Consider the following 13,129-nt stretch of genomic DNA (forward strand, 5'->3'; position numbering starts at 1 on the left):
CGTCTACTACGGCCCCGGGTGCGGAGGGACGAAGGTCCTCACCCAAGGCCATGTCTGTGTCTGCACGCAAAGGGACGCCGCCACCCCGGAGCCGGCCCGCCAGCCACACCCAGCACACTCGGATGGCCCAAGTCTTTGCAGCCCAAAGCCTGCCAGAGTCAGTGTTCCGGACCCGGCGACGCTCCCCTTTGCAGGATCAACCAGAGCCGCGGTTCCCCGGAGTTGTGCTCCACTTCCAGGGCGTTCATCTCCCTGGCACTCTTTTGACACGCTCGGGTCGTCTGTGTTTCCAATCGAGGTAGTTGAAATTTCTTGGCCTAACTTTTTATCATTCAACACGATGGATTTAATTCGGGAGATTGAAACTGGCACTTGCGAAGGGAATGGTAAGATACATGCTTTTTACTTAAAATATGTGTAATTGGGAACCGTCCCTAGGACCGAAATGGGAGTGAGGGTGTCATAAACAGTTAAAATTTGTGGATAGTTTTTAGAAGTAGGGCTGTAAATGTACAGGAGTTTCTTAAACTATTTTACTTCGGTGTGGACTTAACTTTCCATAAGAATTGCGGGTTTTCTTGTCATGTAAATGGAGATAACACTCAGCCACTCTCTTAAGTAAATCCAACCAACAGCTCTCCCTTAAGCAAAAAAAAAAAAAAAAAAAAAAAAAAAAAAAAAAATGTTGCTTGTTCTTAAGGTTTTGTGAAGTTGGCATCCTGATTTGTAACAAACACCCAAGCGGATTTAGTTGAGCTAATTTAAAGATTCGTAAAAAGGATAACGAGAGCATAAAATTGACTTTGTCCAGTTATTCTTTAGAGAAAAACCAATAGCAGAGCCTTCAGGAATGGAGAAGAGCTTTGTCTTACATCCTGCCATCACTACTCAATGCTATCTTCTTCCTCAGCCCCAGAGTGCTAGGAAGATAGGCAGGAGCTACTACAGCCCCGACTCCCTAATTAGAACATTTGTTATATTTTAAAGTCAAATTTGACATTGCTAATGTCATCATTAATGACATCAAAAAAATTTACAAAATTACAGCCAGAATTGAGCTATTGACATTGCAACATTGCAGCATGCATCACAACCTATGCGTGAAGTTTTTTTTTTTTTTTTTTTAGTACAGAGAATCCTTCACTTCTCAAGGACTATTATGAATGAATACATGTCTATCCCATTATTTGTTTACAAATGTCGATATTACTACTGTGCTAGACGCTCTCTTAATTTTACTAGGAAAACATAAAGCTGATTACATTGAATTTCCAAACCAGTTAAGCTTTCTTAAGGAGGTGAAACTTTTAAGAGTTAGAACTACAGGAGTGGAGAAATGCTGTGGACAAGAGCACTGGCTGCTTTTCCAGAGGCCCCAGGTTCAGGTCCTGGCCCCCACGTGCTGACTCACAGTGGTCTGTAGCAGCAGTCCCATGGGATATGCAGCCCTTTTCTCATCTCCCTGGGTGACAGGCATGCACACATGTAGTACACACGTGTAGTACACAGACATAAATATAGGCACAATACCCATACATATAAGATTTTAAAACATTAAAATGTACTGGGGATATGAAAAAAATGAAGGTGAAGCGATTCTTAACATAAGAGGCTTATAGTTAAGCCATTCTGAAAACAAATTTAGTTTAATTTTTTGAAAATATTTTGTTTTCTGAAGTTATTTATTTTTGGCTAAAGTTTCATATTGATGCTTATTTCTAATGCTTTATTTAATGGCTTAAAAATTGATTACCAGCTATCTGTAATACATGGCAGTAGGCTTTTAAGACTCAAAATTAGTACCTGTTGGGAAATGTTAGGTATTGTGATGTCATAAAGTACCTCACCATAATAAAGAAGCACTGTCCATAGTAGCTTTTAGGACTTTAAAAAAAAGTACCTTTTCCTTGGAATTCCATGTATATTGGCAGATTATTTTTCTCTGTATATTTCTAAGCACATAGTAGGTTCTCAATTTTTTTTCCTAAATCATTCATGAAATGATTAACAGTAAAGATAATAGGAAACTTTCAGTGCTTATGTAGGATTATGTATTATCAATAAGTAATTTTAATCCTGAAAAGCTTTGTTTACATATTTAATGAGTTTTATTGCCTATCATTATTCATTGGCACTGTCCCATTTTGTTTCTGTATTGTAGTATTTAATGGAAAAGAGTAACTCATTTTGAGAGAAAGCCATGGCGAAATTAAACACAAAGCACAGAGTTTGTTCTCGAGAATCTTCAGTATCTTCTCTCCTGGCAAGCTGCAGCCTGAGTGGTAGTAGTTCCTCCAGTTCCGACAGCTCGTTTCGGTATAAGGACCAGCTGTACAGCTCCGCTTCTGAGGCTCTGCAGGCCTATATTGATGATTTTGACCTAAGCAGAGAGCATCCTGGTGCAAACACTGTCAACGTAAACATTGATGGGGAGGTTGCTAATGTGCTGCAGTTTTCCAGCTATGTGCATACACCAGATAATGGTATGCTTGATTCTTTATGCTTGCTGGGACTCTTTCGTGTCCACACGCTTGAGAGGTGTGCCTTAGACGTTGGACCTTTGTTATTTTGGAAAAAAAAAAGACCCTTATATTGATGAAGTCTTAATATTTTGTAAAATGGATTGTCTACTTGTTATGATCCCAGTGTTTTTTTGCTAAGATCTTTTGTCCTTGGAGAGGACACAGTAGAAAGTGGCTGATCTTAAATTCTACAGCCATTTTTTTGTGGCAGGATAGAAAGAGTATTGCTACTGTTGTCTTAATAAGCTATTAAATAATCCTGATCTTTCTGAGTTTGTATTTGCTCAATCTTAGCTGGTGAAGTAGGAATATTATTTTTTATCATCTGTATTCTGTGAAATAATAGTCATATTAAAAGTATGTGCTTAATAAAGCCTTCACGAAGACAGGTCTGGAAAAATGAATTCATAAACTTTACTGAACACTAGCAGAGAAGTGTAGTGTGGGAAGAGTATGGGTGATTTAATTGTGAAGAGAACTAGATAGCATTCTTTGAGGCTATGCCATTGCAGGGTTGGGAGCAGGGAAAACAAATTGTCTTTCCACCTAACTTTAATAGCATACTATTCTCTGCTGCTTACTGTGATTGTATTAATGTAAAAGGTTTATCTGGGTGGAGAAAGTTGAAGAAACAATAAGAGAACTATACAGATTTGACTGATCGATGCTACATATAGAAATTAAGTACTGAAGGAGGTATGAAAAAGCATGTGTTATATTTACCACTTTATCTGTTTAAGATTTGTACTCAAAACTAATGATAAAGTGGAAGCACCAAAGATTCTTAAATTTTTAATTTTAATAGGGTTGATTATTTCATATATAATAAATAAACAAAACTATGTTTTGTTTTTCAGCTTTTGAAAATCTTGATCACAAACAGCACTTTAACCCCTTATACTATAGAAGAGAGACTATTAATGACATGGACTCCATTAGCCTAACAACTGATGATTTGTTAAGACTTCCAGCAGACGGATGCTTTTCCTTCACTTACGTTACACCTGATCACCGACAAAACAAGAAAATCAAGAAATACATCGGAAGACAGGATTCTTCGGACATTAAAAATAGTTCAAGTTTTTATGTAGATGCTACTCCCAAGAGCAAGGATAATATAGTTCCTCCTTCTGTATATACAAATATAAATGGAAAGAAATGTGGCAGGCCCAGAACCCCAGAACCTATTAACAGAAACAATAAATGTGTTTCGGAATTGTCTTTATCTTTTCCTAAAGAATCATCTTTGAAGGACAGTTCAGAGCACAGTCTTGAAAAGAACTATCCAAGATGGCTCACTAGCCAGAAATCTGACCTTAATGTCTCAGGGGTAACTAGTATACCTGATTTTAAGTATCCAATTTGGCTCCATAATGAAGACTTGCTACCTGATGCAAATACTCCAAGGGTTTATAAATTATTAAATGAAGATGAGTATTGCCCTATACACAGTTACCAAACACAAAGAACAACTCAGCTTTTAAATAAAGTAGATTGTTTTGAATATTCTTTTAAACCTTCAGACTTTACAGATTCCTTCAGTGAGTATAAAGGATTAGGTAATGAATTTAAATGTCAGTGTGACAATCCACTTCTCCCAGGACAATCCCAAAAGCCATTCTGTGGTAATATTTTGTTTTTAGTTTTTTATTTTAAAACAAAGGATGTGTTAAAATGTAATATACTCTGTAGAAGTTTTATGATGTAATAACACTTAAAATACATATGATCTTTAGTATTTTAAAGCTATTAAAGTCTTTATCTCTGTTTTTCTTGTGTAAATGATCACACTTTATCCTAATTTGTGGTTATAGATGTGTACATTACCAATGTTTTACTTCCTGTTGACTGTGAGATATTTTGAGATTTCTCTATTTTTTTCTTAAAGAGTGTTTTTAAAATTAGGTGACAAAATTGAATTGCTTATCCTGAAGGCTAAGAAGAATCTCAGACAATCTACTAAAGACTTACCAAAGCCTGTGGAAAAGGATGACAGTCCTTGCTCCTTAGATAAACTTGAAGCAGAACGAACATGGGAAAATGTCCCTGTTACTTTGTAAGTGTCATTGTTTGGTGTTCCAAATGAAAAAGTATTAAGTCAACATCAGATGTGCTTTTCACATAACTTAATAATTAATGATGGTATGATCTAGCTTTCATATTGCTTAAGATAGATTTTTCATTTGTTACTATAAGATGATACAGTGTTTCACGTGCTTCCATAAAACACATGCTGCTGTTCATTTTGCTTTGGTGTTAAATTATTTGTAATGAATATATGTGAAAAATATTTTTAATTATATTACATACACATTTATTTTGCAAATGGAATGGTGCTGTTGAGTTCCTTCCTTTTTAAATGTTGTCTTCCCCAAACCTGTTATTTTTGCCTTATTTCCATTTTGATTTTCTCTTGGTTACTGCTTGATGGCAGTACATTTTGAGATATGGTCTGTTGTAGTTCCTAGGGTTATTCATCTTTATACTCAGTCTTCCTATGGTACTGTTTCTTAGAATAATTCAAAAAGTGCCTACACACCTAAGATGAGTATTGTATTGACTGGAGCTTATATAAAAAGTTTTTCCATTAGTGATACCACATTTGCCCTTGGTAGAAATGCAGTTTTAGTAAGTGGTATCTGTGTCTCTGGTTCTAATAGTCGATATATTTCGGAATTCCTGTATCCTGTTTTATTTCTTGAGACAGTGCCATGCTCTGTAACCCAGGCTGGCCTCCAGCTCTTGATCCTCCGCCATCAGCCTGCCCAGTATGTGGATTCCTTTCACTTGTCTCTCAGGAGGATACATTGAATGCCAACACTGACTTACTGACCGTCGGCCTCATTTCTTAGGTTTTTGCTTTGATAGCTATGTAAGTTCTCTAAATTTTGAAGGTAGAGAAATAATAGTTACATAGAGTCGTTGAGAGGATTCAGTTTGAAAATGGAAATACTGAGGCTAGTTTCTGACTGGGGTGAACTATCTATGAATCCTGTAGTGTTGGTGATTGCTCATAAAACTTGATATTCTTGTTTTAGTTTTATTTCTCATGCTACTTTAGTATGTTTTAAAAAAGATTTAAAACTAGCTCACTTAACATCCTTTTTTAATTTTTTAAATTCCTAATCAGTTAGTCTTTGCGTGAGTAAAAGTATAACTGCAATGCTTATGTTACAGTCATGTCCAAAAGGAGGAGAAAAGTCACAGTGGAGCTGAGGAGTGGATTTTCCCATACATTTACTGTATATGTTTGCAATTAGACTATAAGACTTGCAGTTTATACGAATGATACCAATGATTTGACCCAGTACCTCGCACCCAGCTCTTCATTTTTGGAGCATTAACTCACAAGTATTGTGCTTGTAGAAAAAGAAAAGATGGATTGCCGAGAAGAATAAATAGATCTTAGCTGATACTGGCAAGGCGTTCCTGAATCAAACAATAAAATAGGAAGCTGTAAAGTTAGTGTTGGAAGGGAGAATGAGGCAGCTGCCTCAGCACACATACCAGAGGTTGGATCTGTAGCCCCTAAGTAAGAAGCGGGGTGTGTGGTGTGCACCTGTAATCCCAGTGCTTGGGGAGGGAGAGACAAGAGGACCTGTGGCTTTTGGGTTTTTTTTGTTTTCTTTTTTGTTGTTGTTTTGTCAAACTAGTCTTGCTAAAGTTCAGTGAAAGACTTTCAGAAATTAAGATGGGTAATAATAGAGGAAGACATGTGACATTGACCGTGGCCCAGACATGCGCACTCACACACAACACACATACACTTACACACATGCCACATACATGCCACACACACACACACACACACACATGCCTCCACATAATACACGTACACACACTTGCCACATAACATGCCACACATACACACACACACATACAAACATCCCCCCCACATACACACATCCCCTCCACATAAACAAACTTGGACACACCGCACACATGCCCCCTACATATACATACACACCATATATATACCACATACATACACATATACCACACACACACATACCCCCCACACATATACCATACACACATACCACACACGCCACACACACCACACATACACACACATACCACACACACACTAAAATGCAGAACTTAATAAAAGTCAACAAAACATTAAACAGGTTTTGCGCAAATGTTAAAAATAAAAATAGGATAGTGTAATGAGCATGTCTGGTCTGCATCTATCTTCAGTATGGATATTTAAAAGCATGTTGTTGAGTTGTGAGAGAAAAGACTACCCAGACTGAGAAATAGCTCAAGGCAAGTTATAAGTAAAATATGTCAACTAAGAAGTGCTTCTTGAAATAATTAGCATGCAATGTTTAACTGTTTTATAAAGATTACTAGATAATTGTATTTTTAAGTTATAAATATATGTTATAATGATATATAAAGAGGTAGGATAATTTCATTTATTTTTGTGATAAGTACAGTTTAATTTAGAACCTTCTTTTGCCATGAATATTCCTTACTACTCAGAACATCAAGGAAGAAGTGATTATTGAATGACTACTAAATATGTAAGGTGCATAGAAATTTATTTTACAATATCTCTGAAATAAGGACCATAAATGTAGATGCTCAAGATTAGACAGGTGAATTACTGAAGGTCATATAGAGTTGGGACTGGGATTAGAACTTTCAGTTTGGAGTTTAGATTTTAAAAATTAAATCTTTCCTCAGTTTTTCACCATTAATAATAGTTCTGAGGTGTGTTTGTCCTGTTGTCCTGTGGGAGAACATAAAACTACCACTTACATAAAGTCTCTTCTGAGTTTTAAGCTTTCTATTATCATTAGGTAATAATTTGTTTGGTATGTATGCATGGCATGGAGGAATTAACCCAGAGTTCCCTGCATGCTTGGCTGGGACTCTACCACTGAGCTACACTCGCAACTTTCCCTGTAGTTACCTGGGGAAAGGTGCTGTGTCACAGATGAGCTTTTGAAGGTATTCCATAGTTGGGGGATTCAGTCAAGAATCATAGTTTATGTAAGTATTGTCTTTAAAGCTGAAATTATTCCATAGTTGGGTTGTGTGTACATGGGTATTGCATACATGTGTGTGTGTGTGTGTGTGTGTATGTGTGTGTGCTGAGAAGGGTGCATGTGTATGTGTGCGCATGTGTGTGCGCACGTGCGTGGAGAAGGATGGGGTCCTGAGCAATAGCAGCAGGTACTCTTGCCTAAGCTAGCTCTACAGCCTCACTTGCTTTTAAGGGGAAACTTTTAAATTATATAATGCCTACTTTTAAATGCTTACTGTTTGTATCCTTTAAATCCTGTGTAGCAAATCTCCTGTCCCTGTTAGAGCCGATGACAGTCCTCAACAAAGTACCAGGACACAGTGTGCTAATGAGTTTCTTGAGGACTTTTTAAATGATGATAATCAGGTGAGTAAAGTTAATGTTTATAAGAAAGTCTGTAGTTAAATTATGCATACTGATTTCTCTTATTTAATATTCTAAAGCAACAACAAGTTCCTAAATTCATTTTCCCCAACATATCCACCAAACTTCAACTACTTTCAGGATATTTAGTATTTTAAAGTACAAGAACTTACTTTTAATGTTGTAAAGTATAAGAAACTGGAGTTGATTTATACATGTAGCTTGAATTGTCATTATAATATTTTTTTCTGGAAAACATAAAGGAGCCCGTTAGGAGCCCATAAAGGGGGAAATAATCTTTCTCTCTAGGTCAGTTGATCATTGAGGCTTGTGTTCTCCATCAGTAATACATACCATAATACTTTAAGTTATTGCCTTATTTTACAAAGACAGTTTATATGTCTTACAAGTACAAATTATATACATGCATTCAAGAAATGATCCATGGTTTGAACTAGAAGTTCGAGAATGCCTGACACGTTCAAGGATTGTCAGAGTTGAGTCCGATTAGCTCTGTCAGAGAAGCAAACAGTAGAATGGTAAGAAGGGGTCAACATGGCTAGGAGATCTGGGGAGCAGAAAATGCTGTGTGAGGAGCACATTTGGAGCCCCTAAATAAGGAGCAGTGACCTCATTTGGGAGACTGCTGCAGTCTCCAGAATAGTAAGACAGTGCACTGGGTAGAGGAGGCACACTGGTGGTGCTCAGCCGTGGCCAGATAGGAGATGTGTCTTGAAGGAATACAAGATGTTTTAGCCAAGCAGCTAGGTGATGGCATTAGTAAAGGAATTGGTAGAGGAACACATTTTAGAACAATTTTAAGGTCTGGCGTAGGTCCTAGATAGTACTCCCCTATCCATACTCTACCTCTCCACTCTGCTTTCTATTTCTTTTGCCATAGAGATGCTCATATAATCACATTTATCTTGGACTTTCATCCAGTTCTGTCTTTCTACATGTTTGGCCTTTCCTTTTAAACTTGAGTTTCATGAGTTTAACTCTCCTTTCTGGTGAAATGTTTCAATTTCAAGGAAACTTCCATTTCCTCAGCAGTAACAGTGAGAAGAGAAAACACACCAATGTAATATCAACAATATTAAGCCATCAGAGATAAAGAACTACAGGTTAGATTGTCACCAGAAACCACTGTATGTAGAATGTGCTAAGAGGTCAAAAATTACTCATGGATAGGTATAGAGGTAGCAAGTGAGTGAGTGTGGGGAGGAGCGAAGGGAGGGAAAAGGAGGAGTGGGCTGGGGAGAATGCTTTAGAAGGAAAGAGAAAAGACCCAGAAACTAACAAGTAATAAGATGGAAGAAAAAATGAAAATAATTTCCAAATAATGAAAAAATTCATAAGTAAAATTAGACAAAACAACAAAAATGTTAAAGGCTTTTCTGAAATAAGACGAAGCCACAACTACTATATATAATATAAAGAAAAGAGAAATATGAGCAAAAACAAAAAATAATTGTCTCATACTGAAAAAATTACATGAAACTAGATTAGTATATCGAGAGTAAAAAATCCAGACATAAAACTAGGAGGTAAAAAATAGTAAAAAGAAAAAAAAGAAGCATGCAGAAAAAAAAAAGTGAAGTTAAGATTAGACGTTAGAGTTTTCTATACTGTCAGATATATGGAGTAGAGGGTCAGTTGGGCTTGAGGACTGTTGGCATCTTTCCTATGATTGGTGCTGATGTTGAACTTGTGTTGGACAAGGGTGGGATGTCTACTAGACTTGTCTGTATTATCTTCCCTGTGTTGTGTACACCAGGGGCCTCTGCTGCCTATACTTAGTTGTTCACTCTAACCACTCTCAGTTCTTCTTCCTCAAAGTGGTAAATATTCTATCTGGGAGGCATCTATCAAATATTTTTGGAGTACAGAGAGAAGGCAGAGAGTAATTATTTCTATAGACTGATATCTTTCTAAATTCTTAAACATTAATCATTCTGTTGGTGAGATATGACTGTGGATATTAAATAGTTTGCTGGAACTTCAAAGTTCTTGGCCTGTACAGCAGTAAATCTCATCACTTCAGAGTTTTATTAAATTGCTGACCTCAGACTCTGAACTATCAGACTCCAAGGTTTTTCTCAGTTGATGAAGCTACTAAGGGAGGTCTCCTTCCTCCCTGTACCATTTACTACCTGGAATAAACCAACTGATGTCAGATATGTCTATCTCTATATCTATCTCTCTATATCTCTGTCTCTATATCTATATCTATCTGTCTAAAATTATTAGCATATTGGATCTCTTATTCTCCATAAAATTCTGGCATCTGTTTCAGCAGTGGGTTGAATTTAGGGTTCCTTGCTTGTGATGGTTTCCTGTTCTCAGGCTCCCAGGGTATCTTAATTTAAGCAAATAGGTACTCTGGTAGCTTAGATGAGAATGTCCCCTGTATCCTCATATGTTTGAATACTTGGTCCTCTGTCAGTGGAACTGTTTGGGAAGGATTAGGACATGTGGCCTTGTTGGAGGAGGTGTGTTATCTCCACTCCTGGGGGCTTGGGCTTTGAGATTTCAAAAGACTTAGCGTGTTTCCTCTCTGCTTCCTACTTGTAGATTATGATGTGATTTCTTAGCTGATCCTGCTATTGCTATGGGCTCTTACTCTCAAAATTGTAAGCCCAGTAAATACTTTCTTTTCTAACTTGCCTTGGTTGTGGTGTTTTATCACAGCAATGGGAAAGTACTAAGACTGGTACAGTCCTCTGTCAAGAGGCCAGTACAGGAGGAGTGCTCTCTATTGTTCATTTAGCTTGAAGGAGAAGTCACAAAAGAAGTTAACAAACTTTCAACTATTTTTGAAGTTTGAGAGAGCTAATCTTGTCTTGAGGGTCAGACTGCTTCTGTGCTTTCACTAGGAGTTCCTTACTTACCTTTTCATGAAGCTTATGTTTCCCTAACCTGGCCAGAGGGCTGTTTGGGTTGGCTTCCTCCTGTCAACACTGAGCTAGCCTGTTTCTCTGCACTGCTCAGTTCCCACAGGCCAGTCTTGGTCCTTCTCTTTGGAATAGGGTCTATTTCTAGCCCCGATGCTTCTCCATAACCAGCTCACATGGAGGCATCTTTCAGTCTCTTATAGGTTTAAGTAATTTTTTGTGTATATGAAACATTACTGAATCAGAGACAAAATGATTTCCTCAAATATCCATTATTAAATTTCAGTGATAAGTCTCAGAATATTGGATGATAACTACTGATTTTATGCTTAACTGGATCCTTACACTGCTGCTTTTTTCTCTGAGCTTTTATTCCATTGTAGTGAAGTATACATGCCATAAATTTGCCATGTTAATTGGTTTTTAAGTATATACTTCAGTGGCATTATAGTAACGTGATACTGCTTTAAAGACCACCAACTCCTGACTGCAGAGCCCTTCCACCTTCCCAAGCTAAACCATAGCACCATTTAAGCACTAAATTCTCATTCTTCTCCCCCACCTCCTGAGAAAAGAAGTGTCTTGGGTTTTGTAACTATGAAGTAGCCACTTAGGAACTTTATAAGAAAAGTCATGAGCCCGTGGAGCTCAGGAGATAGAAGTAGGATTGGAAGTTCCAGGCCAGTGTGAGGTATAAATTCCCAAAGACATCTGCAAACAGTCTGCATCACCTTCTTGTATAGTTAAGTACTATTATATTTTTGAATGCATGGAAAGTTAGTATGATGGTTATTAAGCCTTTAAGTGGAAGTCTCTAAAGAGGTAAAAAGACAGCATCTCTGTGAAAACATACATACAAGCACACATCTGACTTAAAACACAGTTTTAAATCTAGTATCTATATCAGAGGAAAGGTAGTCTTTTGGAGTTTAGCTTATTTTTAACACGATTTCCAGTTTCACTATTTTATAACAGTCATGCTACAGCTACACCAGCAGGTATATCTTTTCTGGTGGGTTGGTATTGCAGCTTGGTCTGAAGCTAGGTAAGACCACAGATATAGAAGATTTGATTTTTTTAAAACACAAATTTTAATACATTGTCTTGACTTTTTCATTAATTTATTTTGAAGGATATTATGCAATGTACTATTTTCTTTTTATATTTGAATGGTTAACTTTTTCATTTCATTTAACTTTAGAGCTCTACTCTATCAGGAGGCAAACATCATGGTCCTGTTGAAGCTTTGAAACAAATGTTATTTAACCTTCAAACAGTACAAGAAAGTTTTAATCAGAATAAAAATCCAGAGCCAGAAGAAGAGATTAAGCAAGTAAGCACAAGCCTAGCATTGAGACATATGCATTTATATAAATTGTATTATTTCTTCATGCTAGTGGTGGGATATGTGATAGAAACGTGGTTTATCTTGACTTGTGCTTTCAGAGGTGCCAGTCCAGTCTTTGGCGTCTCTGAGTTCTGCCATAGTGAGGCAGAACAGGAAGGCAGCAGGAGCAGTGGTGTCTGGGAGTAGACTGAGGAGAGGCTGTGCATCTCAGGAGCCGACTGAGAATAAAAGAGGGAGGGAGGGAGGGAGGGGCTGGAGACCAGTGTGACCTTCAGGCCTGTGGTCGGTTTCCTCCTGCAGTGGCAGGCCCTGTGATCAACTTTCTCCACTCCACTTCTATAGCCTTCCAAAAGAGTTCCACCAGTGGAGGAGGATCAACACTTGAGCTGTAGGATCATTCTTCATTCAAACTTAAGTCAGGCTTCACCAGAATGTGTTGTAGACCTACCTGTAGTTGTCTGCAAGTGAACATACTAACACAGTACTTGCCGGGTACTTGTAGTCTAATTAAATACTTTTTAGGAATTATTCCACCCACACCTAGCAGTATTACAATTACATTTCTAAAGTTTTATTTTTTTCTGCTTCTGAGCTATCTTTTCTGTTTATTTCATGCTTATGCTCAACATCTTAGAGATGCTGCTGCTACAGTTATAGTATAGAAAGGCATCAGTGCCATCTTTACACATCCTACAGAATTATTCTGTGTGGCTTCTTATAAACACAGAAGCTTCTTAGAGTTTCTGTGACAACTAGAAGGTGTTCTTAGTGTTAGTGTTAGGTTTCTACACCTGTGTATCTCAGAAAAGCAGATTTATTTTTGTTTTTATGTGTTCATTGGTATTTGTGAGTATAATACATTTTAAAAAAATGATGTATTTCTAGAAATTTTGAAAAACGTGTTTCTGCTTCATGTAGCAGATGAATTTTTCAAAATACAGAACCATAGAATTTAAATTCTCTTATA

General features: G+C 37.2%; 1 protein-coding gene across 4 annotated transcripts in view; it reads left to right on the top strand.

Moving 5' to 3' along the window:
- Positions 1-216: 216 nt before the first annotated feature.
- Positions 217-13,129, top strand: part of C13H18orf54 (chromosome 13 C18orf54 homolog) — a 624,273-nt gene continuing 611,360 nt past the window's right edge. For 2 of the 4 annotated variants that reach the window (XR_007973096.1, XM_052155960.1), the window contains exons 1-6: positions 292-386; positions 2,162-2,483; positions 3,380-4,147; positions 4,428-4,578; positions 7,821-7,923; positions 12,016-12,147. Coding sequence is in view for 3 of the 4 variants with exons in the window: in XM_052155960.1 (XP_052011920.1) it covers positions 2,201-2,483; positions 3,380-4,147; positions 4,428-4,578; positions 7,821-7,923; positions 12,016-12,147 (1,437 nt within the window). In the remaining variant the exon portion in view is untranslated. The other 2 variants (XM_052155961.1, XM_052155962.1) reach the window with 2 other exon arrangements.

Source organism: Apodemus sylvaticus, chromosome 13, assembly GCF_947179515.1.
Source record: "Apodemus sylvaticus chromosome 13, mApoSyl1.1, whole genome shotgun sequence".
In the NCBI taxonomy this organism is placed as follows: domain Eukaryota; kingdom Metazoa; phylum Chordata; class Mammalia; order Rodentia; family Muridae; genus Apodemus; species Apodemus sylvaticus.